This window comes from Myiozetetes cayanensis, unplaced genomic scaffold, assembly GCF_022539395.1.
Source record: "Myiozetetes cayanensis isolate MyiCay16 unplaced genomic scaffold, myiCay2020 scf4, whole genome shotgun sequence".
NCBI lineage: Eukaryota > Metazoa > Chordata > Aves > Passeriformes > Tyrannidae > Myiozetetes > Myiozetetes cayanensis.
This window is the reverse complement of record NW_026087631.1, coordinates 6,829,640-6,841,709: the sequence shown is the minus strand read 5'-3', so window position 1 is coordinate 6,841,709 and position 12,070 is coordinate 6,829,640. Positions and strand designations below refer to the sequence as shown.

Here is a 12,070-nt window from a genome sequence, read left to right as displayed (position 1 = left end):
CATTTCCTGGCTTGTCCCCTGGGCATTACAGCCCCTGGGATCACTGTTGGGAGAGGGGGGCCATCGATGCACACCCTGGCCAGAAGAGGTGGTGTGTCTTTTTTCTACCTCCAATAAAAAGAGCGTCCCTGCTCCAGCTTTGCATTTCTGCGACTGATCCCAGGGCAGATGTTTCCAGCCAGGGGTCTCCCCAGACCAGCCAGTGCCCCAGTGCTCATCCCTGCAGGCCTGTCCTCCTCCTCCTGTGCCTCTTATCGCAGGGCCCTACTCTCCTACCAGTCTGCACCGCCCAGTACGACCTTGCTACAGCAGCACCCAAATCCCTCCTTCTGGCTGGAGTCAGGACTTGGTGCTGCTCCCTGTCAAGGTAGGAGCTGCAGAAGTTTAACAAGGGAAGTGCATATCATGCCCGTTTGCAGGGAAAGAGAAGAGAGTTTGTGTGCAGAGCACTTAAAGTAGAAAAGAAAGCCCCAAATAATGAATATAATTTATTCAAGCCTTTGCCTTTCCTTGCATTTTCTTGGCTAGAGAATAAAATTGTGGGGATTGAGGATGAAGGGGAGCCAGGGTGTGTGGGAAATCCTACAGGGGGGAGCCAGTAGCAGTGGGCAGCTGAGGAAGAGGTCACTGAGAGTAGTTCCCTACAGCTGGTGGAAGTGATTGCAGGAAGAGGTGCATCAAAAAGGACAGGAGACTGGCTGTTTTCGTCTTTCCAACCTTTTGCAAGGTTGAATCTCCCCAGCCACCTCTGCTGGCAGAAAGGGCAGGTGTGTGGCAGAGGGTCCGTGCCACAGGTACTTGCTGCCAGTTGCCCTGGCAGCTGGGAGAGAGCAGAGAGGGACACAAACTCATTTCTCTGGGAAACAGCTCTAGAGGCACTCGAGTGCAAGCACTGGAAGCACTGCAGACGTGCTGTCTCGAGTTAGGTACAATCTGTGGGGATGTGAAAAGCATCTCCGAGGCAGCACACTCCCCCTTCTTGCAGTACATGCACAGCTGTGTGCAGGGATCAATAGCATTTGCTCCTGGCCAGGGAAAGAGTCCGTGTGTCTGGCAGTGTGAGTCCAAAGGAATGTAACCTTTTTGTGTGGATTTAGTGACCAAGCACTCAGCCGATCTGGCTCCTGGGGACTGGAGAAGCACATGAGCAAATGCACTTCTCTCCCCTGGTGGGAAACTGGTTTGATGCCTTATTACTGTAATTGCCAAATCCATCAGTCATTGCAGGCTGTCTCCAAGACCTCATCCTCTTTCACCCTCTGCTCAGGAAGGATAGCCAGCCTATTTTGACAATGCTGGCAGAAAAGTGCTTGGGATTTGTTTATTCTGCACTATATCTCTGGTCATCCTTGTTCCTCTCTTTCTTTAAAGGTAAGCTAATCTCTGGTTGTCCAGTGTTTTACTTCTTGTTGTTGTGGTTTGTTTTGTTTGCTGTTGTTGTTTATATTTTTTTCCTATATATTTTTTTTTTCCTACCTCAACTCTTGTTCTCAGAAGGATTTGTATCTGCTTGTATTTTGAACTTTGTTAGAGTTCTGTACTGGTCTAACTGAGTTTTATAATCATTTTGGGTAAGTTTGTGGACCTTACAGTGCTGGGCACATTTTTTAAGAAGGAGAAGGTGTGGGGTTTTGCTTAGGTCTTTTTGTGGTTTTGTTTGGTTGGTTGGTTTTTAAATTAAATATGAGTACTTTTAACCTTAAGAAACTGATTGAAATGTTTTAAAAGAAATATATTCTTTCTTTTTCAAAAAAAACCCACAAACCACCCATGTCTTTTTTGAGAACGGGAAATTATAACTTCATGTTGGGCAGGATGACTGTAATAACCCTGTAGGTGTGAGGGTGAAATGGTGTTCTACAAAGAAAAAATGACCAGAAGAAAATTTTTAAATGTTTACTTTGTGTGCATCATTTTGGAAGATTTATATTCCTATAAATACATAAATTTAGTATTTTGATTTGTTTTTATTAAGCACACTTTTAGTATGTTTAGTAAGAAACCTTTCACACAGTGATGGATATAAGAAGTTGGAAACATCTAATAAAAATAATAATGGACTTCTGTAGTCTAAGGTGTCACTTCTGACCGAGCTGTCTTTTGAAGTTTCAGCATGGTACAAACAAAAATAGGAACTGTATGATTATTCCAAAACATGGAGGATTGCAAGGCTAGCAATAAAGTGTTTTTTATGTGAGAAAGTTGAAATAACCACAGTCTTGAAAGGTGTTCAGTGTTCTACACAAAATGTGCTTTTATTGCTCCCTTACAGCTGAAACAACACAAGTCTGCAGCAACTGTAAGTCCCAAGACTGAGTATTCCAAGTGTGAAGGACCATGTCATGTTTCTCACAATTTATGCATAAAGCAGGATTGTCTTTTTAGAGCAGAGAAAGTGGTCCACCTATTTCAGAAGTGCAGGGGCACAGGAAACTTACATATGTGTGGTGTCGCACTGTCATGCCACACAGATAATTCCTCATTAGTTCAATCTGCAAAACATCTGTGCATTTCATTATTACAGATCCACATTTCAGCTGCCTAATGTAGCAATGATATTTCAGAAAAATATTACCTCACCTTGCTGAATTAAGAACCTTACTATCCTTAAGACACTTCTGGGCTACCTGAGAAGCTGAATTAACAGGCAGGTGATTGCAGCTAGTTATAATTGAGAAGTTATGTATCGTGTAAATACTGCCTTTTAAATATTTTGTAATCACTAATTCATCAGGGGGGATGCTTGGTTTCTCTGAGCAGCACATGAAGGCAAACTGCTTTTATAAATAATACAGAGGATTTTTTGTTAGATGCTTTTGCCAACAGTTTACAAGTATGCAATTTTACAGACAACTGCTAAAGCAGAATAAAATGAATTCCTGATTAAGCTGGCCTCTATTTTGACCTCTGCTTTGTGGATTTTTTTTCTTTTAACTTAAAAAAAAAAAAAAAGGAACGAAAAGGAAAAAAGAAAAGACCTGGGAACTGAGTAGTTGGGGCAGAAGAGAAAAAAGTCAAGATGATCTTAGCTTGTTATCAGTGTTTTAACACTAACTCCAAATGAGCTTCTGCAGGATTTCCTAGTACACTGACATGGAAGTCACAGCAAATATATCATAACTAACATCACTCTCATGTAGTGCTGAGTTGTTTCAAGAGAGTTCATAATAATTCATCAGCTACTGAAAACTCCTGTAAGGCTGTTCAATGGGAAAGTTGAGACAAGAAGTAGGTAAAAACCAACCAAAAACAACACATGAAGAACTCGACCATTTTTTTGCAGTTCTTTCTGCAACTTTCTGCTTCAACCTGACTTCAGCTTGCAGCACTGCTAGGAGCTCTGGTAGTCATGTCATTCATGTTGGGTCATTCAGCCCTCCTTCCTGAGGAGCTAGTGGTGCTCTCTTTGGACATGGGCCATATGGAAAATCAGGAAACTGGTTCTCCCTAGCCTCCCTAGATCCCAAATGATATCTCTCAGAGCCAGACATCCCTTTCAGGTCAGGGGGAATTCTTGAAGGAGCGCACAGAGGATAGAAGGACCCTGTGTGTCTCAGCAGCTACGTAACAACCTTGGGTGGAGGGACTTAAAAACCCTGAGGAAGATTGGAAGGGAGGGATCAGACCCACTCCTGCTCCTTTCTCTGAGCATGGTGCACTCTGAGAGGCAGGGTCCAGACAACCCTGCAAGGAAGTTCTCCAAGAACATGTCGCAGTGACCACAAGGGCACCTTTCCTCTCTGAGGAGTGCTACCTTCGGCTCTGGGCACAGACACATGCTGGGTTTGACCATCCAGGGAAGTTAAAACATGCACTTTGCTACTCCAGCCAACCCATGCATTCCAATTACTGTGCTTTTATATACTTCTTTACATTTTATTTTTTTATTTAAATGAGATCACTGCAGTGCCCATGTGCCACACGGAGCATAGTCAGACGTCTTAATTTCTTTGCTCTTTACAGCTTGGCATCAGGGTCATATTCTGGCCATATGGTTTTGGAAAGCCCAACAAAGGCAAAGGCAAACTGAGGACAGAGTCCTTCCTCTGCAGTCTGGTGGGAATGTAAGTGCTCAGCTGTATGGGACAAATCCACACATCCAGGGTGCACTGCAAGTGAGCTAACCAGATTAAAGATGTAAATGATGAAGTAACCCAGCCCGACTCAGTGTACCCAGCTGGTGCAAAGCAGCTCTTCTTTGGCTCACTCACAATACAGAGCTGCATTGCTATGCTACGCTCATTTCATGCTTTCTCACAGCTTTACTGATTTAGATGAGCTCTGGTGATCACATCAGAACACAACTGGTGATCTCTAAGAGCAAACCCTCACAAATTTCTTGGTTCACTTCCATGCAAGCAGGTGCCGCTTCTGCAACAACAGAAGCATTGGCAAGAAAGCCCCAAAAGGCCAGATTCTGCTGCCAAGCTACAATTTCTCTAATGTGTGCTAGTTGGACTGATGAGATCTGTGCAGCAGGAAGAAGCAAGGATGTTACTTAAATACCTGTGTACGGAGTCTAAACCTCAGGCCTCAGTTGTGTAGGACTGATGGAACTGTGGTGAGGTGTGTTATACAAACTGGTTGACTCCAAAGAGATACTACTGAACAGGTATGAGGATTCCTGTGCTTTAATAGAGTACAGTGTAATGTCTTTGATAATTTAGGTGGTTGGTGAAGGAGCTGCACTTTTACGTCTCATAAATGTCATTGGACTAGAACCAGGTGTTAAAGTGAAATAATTTAGAATCTTTCATTCTTTTAATTAGAGGTCTGAAGCTTGTATTCACCTCAGCTCTCCATGTTCTCAATGTTGATGCACTGAGTGATGCAGTTTAAATGATAACAATGCAGATGATGCAAGTTTAAAGAGAAGATATGAGAAAGACCTTTGTATGTACTAGTAGGTCCTTTCTTCCATATTGGCTAAAAAAAATGTCATTATGTGCAGCTTGCAGAGATGGGAAATGAGTGTCAGGTCCCTGCCATTACTATAATATTTAATAGCACGTGCACCAAGGTCTGCTCACTCTGAATGCTGAGGCCATGCTGAGGCCTTGCACACACGTGGAGTCAGACAGGATGGAATGCCCTTGTCGTGGCACAAGCGTGTTTATAGGTGACACTGCTCTGATCAAGAGCATTAATGCCATTGATATGGGTCAGTGCATTTAAGGGTGGCAGGCAGAGTCCTAGGTAAACCTGTATTTTCTGTGAGTTTCTGCCTGCTACAGTAACTTGCTGCACATGCTTGCCTCTTGAGGTTGACTTTTCAGTTCAGTGAACCAGACTTCATGTTCAGTCACTACTCTTCTGTGTGCGTTCCCTGGCACAGCTCTAAGGCTGATCTATATTGTTGTAGGAACAGCTGCAACTGTGGAGCCTGGCCCAAGCTTCTGAGAAGTCGCCAGGCTCCAGGAAAGTTGGAGGTATTTCTATGCACATTTGCTGATAGTGATCTGGGCTAAATCTTGGGGTGTTAACTTCTCTCAAATCTCACTGGAAAAAGTGGGAAAGTCCAGAAAAATAACCTGAGACCTGGCACAACCAGTACCTGCTGTTATATGCACCTATTGGTGTAGCACTGTGCATGTGGGGAGAGATACAGAGGCAGATACAGTGCATGAGAAAGTAGCACCCATCTGGTCTTTGAAATGACACCAGATAGCGCCTTGGGAGTCTTCAGCCTTGCTCCAGCTCAGAGTACTTTCTAGTGGTGTCAGAGCCAAAGTGCCAAAGTTTCCATTCCAGGCACAGGATTCATGCCCTAAAGATACTTTTTACTCTCTCTAGTTTGTTGACATGTGGAGGAGAACATGAGTTAGTGATCATGGTAGCATATACAATTTCATTTGTGTGTGACAAGCAAGGAGGGAGATATAAAGTCTCTCCAGCTTTAGGGTGTGACTAAAGTAGATCAAAATCCTTTGCATCACTCTTGGCATGGTTGTTTGAGGGTGTCTATTGCCTAGAGATCCTACATAATCTAATAAAGATCTGACTGAGACAGGTAGAGCTAGCACTGGCAGTCAGTATCATCCTAGGGAGTGAAAAAGGCAGACGGGAGTTTATTGCTGTTTTAGAACACACTGCTGAGAAAATACAACCTGAAGAAATAGTTTTGCTTATTAAGTACTTTCTGCATTAAGCAAAGCATCCGGTAGGAAGGCTGGGACTAGAACCAGACGATGTGTTTGGAGTAAGAGTCTTCCCACCGGGGGCTTGCAGTAACGTCAGTAAATTGCAATGGAAAGAGAACATCTAGTCAGCATGAGTACTTATACATGTCACCAGCGAGGTGCAAGTGCCTCTGTCCCGGCTTTGCTTTAGAGTGCTGAAAGACATGTCTGCAAACCTTATCACCATTCAGAAATGGATATTTTCAGCACTCATTGCATTCCAGAATGTTGCAGAGGAAGCCATATTCCTCATTTTATGTCCTTACAGCAACATAGATTTGGGCAGAAAAATGACTTGGAAGAAAGAGGCAGGCTTGAGGAGGTCTTGTTTCACCCTGAGAACTCAAACAGCCTAAAGTACACTAAAGATTGTACACTGTGTTCCCTGAAGCTCAGCTGTGGTTATGTGGAAAAGCTTCCCTAGTCACTTAGTTCTCCACCATGCCAAGAGAGAAAATTGAGTTGTAAGTTGGAGATGTGTCTGTGTCAGCTGAGGTGAGGGAGGGTCTGATCTCTACAGATTCAGGGACTGGCAGAATAATTTGTCTGGAAGGGACCTCCAGAGGTAACCACATCCAACCCTTCTTCTCAGAGCAGGAGCAGCTCTATCAGGTTACTGTCTGGGCAGTCTGTCTGGGAGCTGGTATCTGCTATAGTGAGTCTCTGAGGGAGAAAAAAAGGCTCCCCTAGTACTGTGCCAGTGCCCCAACGTGCAACTTTATCTTATCTGTGCTGTTCCTGTGCACCTTCCAGAGGAGCCTGGCTTCTTCATCCTGGTGCCCTTTCTCATGGAAGCTGGAGGCAGCCAAAAGAACTCCCCCTTGCTTTCTCATCTCCCAGCTGATCAAGGGCGTATCTCTTTGGCTCTCATTGTCCACACTGTGCTCCAGCACCCTGTTGGCCTCCACTCAGCTCACTCCACAGGGTCGGTGTATGTCTTGTGCCGCCCTGGGGAGGCTTTATGACACAGATCTAACTGTGTGTCATGCAGTGGGTCTCACTGATGTTCAGCACGGGCTGGCTGTAGAGGAGGATGGTGCTTGGTGTACTCATCACCTCTGAGTCAGTAGGTTTGGGGCAGTAACAAAAGTACGAGGTCATATAATGGTGCAGAAAGTACATTTCGTAGTTCTTAGCCATCTTGTGCTTTTTTTGAAGGGTCTACAAAAGCGACAGAGCAGGTCATGAAAAATTATGGAGTGCTTTCCCTTTAATATTGTGTCATTTCAGAAAGGCAACCGAAATCCAGACTGAACAGCTGTAACAATGGGAAGAGGAGATAAAAATTTAAATAAAAAGTTGTTAGATAAATTGCAGTTGTCACTGCTTCAAGTGGCAAATGGGCAGCAACATTAAATTGGACCCATTCTTTTTCAGGCTTCACATACAATTCATAAAAGGCAACTGGGCAGCTCCAAGAGCTCTAAGCAAAAGATTTACCTTTCTAATATAACCAAATATCTTTCTGATACAACCAAACAGCCATCTTGCAATACTCTCTGTAGTAGTGTTTTGTTCAAGGTCTAAGCCTTTTAATGTAGTTTGCAAAGATATTAAGGTCACCAGTTTCCATTTACTTTATAATTCAAATTTATTGTATCAGTATCTCAGCCCAATTAGTTCAGCACTCTTGACATCATCAGATCTTATGTGTTGCCTGATGTCAAAGAGAGGATGGGAGGGTAGAGAAAGGATAGATCTAATGGAAACACGTCTGTGGGTGAGGAGAGAACACATCCTTCTCCAAAGGAAGTCTCTGGGCAAATCATTTCAGTTTTGGGTCAAAATGCTCTAGCAAGCTCAGGAAGTCTGTGCTGGGAAATACAAGAGAGCAGACCAGTCAACACAGGGTCACCTTCTGACTTTCAGGGTAGTTGTGGTCTCACTCAGAAACAAGCCTCCCCCATCTGGGAGCACTGCTAATGTATCACAAGATGACAGTCGTGCTCCACCTGGACTCATGGGGCACCAGTTTTGTTTTAATTTTTAGTCTGCACCAACAGAATGCAGGAGCATTAGACTTAAGTTACCAAAGCCTTAAATCAACAAAGTAAAGAAAGACAAAATTATGATCCCCAGATCGTCATTGTCCGGAATTACCTCATTCTCACTGTAGTTAATTTCTGCTCTTAGTCAGCATGAGTGACTCAGCCAGTGCAGGTTTGCCTGGCAGAGCACAGCAGGGAGAGACAAATATTTCATATCTCCACTGATCCCAACAAAACCAGGACCTGAGCCCTACACCTGAGGAAAAGACAATAGCATCTAGTGTTCTAAAGTCAGATCGTGTTTAACCAACACTCAGCTGTCACTGAGATCTTATTACCTTTACAGTCTGGGGTAATAAAAAAAAACAAGCAACAACAAAACAGATGTAAACTTTATGATACAGACCATGCCTAAGCCACTTTATATGCACATAAGCAAATCTGGGCTGAATCAGACAAAGCATAGAACTTAAGATTTCAAGTGCCCAGTGTCAGATCTCCACAAACCTTGTTTGATTGCTCACAAGCCTAATTTGCTCAGAGCCAGTAATTTACTCATCAAGACAGTATTATAAGCAGCCTTTCTCTTAAATGTGAAATAAATTCAGACTTCTTGCTAAGAATTTTCATGCCCCTATTTACAGTTCCCTTTGTCTTTGAAGACTTCCACCATCAAAGCCTCGAACTTCCTTTTGTTGAAAAAAATCCCTTGATAGCAGCTAATTCTGCTGCCAAAACTTCCAGACTATCACCAGCCCATTGGCAGCACAACATCTTTCACATAGACAGGCAGCAAGTTTAGCCTGACCTAGTGAAAGCTTATTGATGCTGCTCAAAACAGGGCTAAGTCTTGTCTATGGGTGTCTTATGTAAGTTTTGCTTCCCAAGTGAGAAACTATTTCAGATTTAGGAAAGTGTATCTCCTCATTTCCCAGTTCATGTACTAAGCCCTGAACAATTTAGCAACCATTCACGGCGCAGTCAAAATTTTCATCAGGCTAACCCTGACCCCTTTCGCAGGGCTCTATCACCGTGTTTGAAGTCATCCAGGTTTTCTGATATTGTAAAGACAAACTTGGAACTCCCTTCTCATTCTGAGATCCACCTTCACTTTGGGCATTTGTGCCTTGCCTTTGCCTTGCGGCCAGCGAAGCTCACTGGGTTTGTTCGTGGCCAACAGCTGAGGCTTTAGTGATGAGGGAAAAAGGCAGGAAGAGACATCTCTAGCATTGTGTGCTGCATTCTCGGTGCCTTCACTGCTCTGCTGTGCAAGTACAGGTGGTAGACTGGCAAGGAAAAGGCCATTGTTCAGGATACTAGCAGTCTCTGGGATCATAACCAGCTGATGAGCACTGCAGAAGGAAAAAGGGAAAGAATCACTGCAACATCTTTAAGCACAACAGGGCCATTCATTTTCACAATATTACTGTCTGTATCATTCCCACTCCAGCCTGTCCTCTGCATCACCCAGAGAAGTTAAACAATATTACCACCATTAATGTTACAACACAGTGAGACAATGGCTTAGCAGCAAGACTCCCCCCTTAGCTTTGAACTATAAAAAAAAAGAACAAGCTTTTTTCGTCTAATAAAGACGTGGCTTTGACTAAGGAAAAGCTCTTGGAATCTTTGCTCGCTTCGTGTCTTGAGACAAAATGACTCCTCTCCCTCTTCCTCCCAGGTTAATGTATCTCAGTGTATAAACTGGTGGGAACTGACCAGAAGGAGCTGATTGCTGCTTGGGGACAGGCTGGGAACTGATCAGTGGGTGGCGAGCAATTGTATTGTGCGTCACTTCTCTTTCTGGTGTTTTATTTCTCTCTCTTTTTGTTGTCTCCCTTTTTCATTACTATTATTAATATTTTTCATTATTGTTATTATTACGATTTTGTTTTTTTTTTCTAATTCTCCTCTCCATCCCAATGGGGAAAGGGAGGCTGTGAGCAAGCAGCAGCATGGTACTCAGTCGCAGTCTGAGGTTAAACCACAACATCATTGCAGGCTCTATCACTGCTATTGTCTGCACTGGGTTTAGGCAAAAAAGAATTCTTCCTACCCGTTGTCTTCTCATCCTTAATCAGACTTGCCTACCAGTTTCCACAAAAGTCATTATTGCACCTGTCAATTCACTTATAGCTTTTCCAGATCTGAGCTTTCCACATGCCTAGAGTGGGGTTTTGATGGGGAGGTGCAGATTGACTTAACCCTTTCAGAGCCATCTGTGAGTGCTTTGCATATTGCCATAGCTGCCTCATTGATGGCAATGGGCTGTTGGACTTCGTAGTGCTTTCCCAAGAAGGCCTTTCCCTTGGTTTACTGGTTTAGGTGCTCAAACTTGTAGAGGAGAAGGGATGTGACACAATGCTCTGCGAGACAGTGGGAGCAGGGAATCCAGAAGCCCTCTCCAGTACACTGATGACCATATCACTGGTATCTCACTTTTGTCATATGGTTCTTTCATATGTCACATGTCTCTTTCTTTTGGTTTCCACTGTTGCTCCTCTCCACAAATTCCAGGATGGCTGACAAGAGTCACCTTTAGACAGCACTCTGCAAAGGGAGTTTCTCTCTTCATCACTGTTCCAGCTTCCTCCTCCCGTGCTCCCTCTGCATCTGTGATGTAGTAATTACAGTTATATTGCACAGAGCTAATGTAAACTACCATTACAATAAACCCACGTTTTTTTCTTTTTCTGGCTGTAGCAATTTGTGCTTCTGACCTGGAGTAATGAGGCAGTTTAGATAACTATAATACACTGGAGAGATATCCCACTGTTAACACCTTAGTTTGTGTCTCTCTATCTTATACACATATCTCAACCTTTAAAACATATACATCAAACCAGTAGGACCAAAAATATAATCCCATCCTTTCATTATATAGTGGTCTATATTCTCTATTTTAGCATGTTGTCAAGTAGCTGGAGTCTTTGAGATGAAACCTTTCCTAGCACACCTTTTTAATACCCATCGCTGCTGGGAGCTCTTTTTCTTCTATGAAAGAACAGAAATGACCAGTTTCAGGAATATTAGGTCCTTTTTTCCTAGGAAATCATGACTTTTCTCACATTCCTCTGGATATCTAATGAGTTTTGTGTTTAAGATGCAGAAACAATCTGCATAGCAAGAAACGAAGATTAGAGTCAAAGATTACCCAGAAGGGAAGTGGATTAAAAAGAGGTTTAAAATGAGAGAGATATTCAAATACACAACACGCAAACACACACACAGAGACACTGACACTCACAGGGTGGAGGTAGCTGATGTGATTCCATTGTTTCTTGTGTGAGCACTCTTCCCCCCAAGGCGTGATGGCATGCATTTTAAATCAAAGGGCATTGAAAGGAATAATGCATTTGCAGCCACAGATAAAAGTAACAGTGCTGCACATGAGAACAAAAGCAGATGGGACACATCTGTGTCTCTGGGGATTAAATGACATGTGGCAGTGGCATGCTTTACTTTCTCAAAAATCTGCAAAATATTCAAAATAAGGTGTTTTTTATAGCTACCGAATCATTAGTACATGTCACATTTTGTAAGTGCTGTTGCCATTGCAATTCTTTATACCATCGAAGTTGTCTGTGAAACAACCTGGTTTTTTTCTGAAACTACTTCCCCCATAATTCATAAGTACGTGTGACGTCTGTATGTATGTCTTCCCGTGATCATTCTATTTGGATCCTGAAGGCAATAGCTAAAAATCCCTGTAACAGTACAGTGACAAACTAAAAAGAAAATAAATAACAGAAGAGGAGCTGTGGCAGAGAAGTCTGAAGGTTGTTAGGAAAATAGTTGGAAGTTCTGGGATTTAGCTCTGGTACCCATAGGTTTTAATGGATTTTTTTCTCTGTAAGTATTCAAATTATGACAGATTTATATACAATCATTACATAACAAAAT

At 43.0% G+C, this 12,070-nt stretch overlaps 1 protein-coding gene across 1 annotated transcript in view; it reads left to right on the top strand.

Moving 5' to 3' along the window:
* Nucleotides 1–1,039: 1,039 nt before the first annotated feature.
* The window catches only part of LOC126647016 (neuronal acetylcholine receptor subunit alpha-7-like), a 55,403-nt gene continuing 44,372 nt past the window's right edge, over nt 1,040–12,070 (top strand). The window contains exon 1 of the mRNA XM_050328861.1: nt 1,040–1,371. Coding sequence (XP_050184818.1) covers nt 1,293–1,371 — 79 coding nt within the window. The 5' untranslated portion in view covers nt 1,040–1,292. The remainder of the gene's footprint in view (nt 1,372–12,070) is intronic.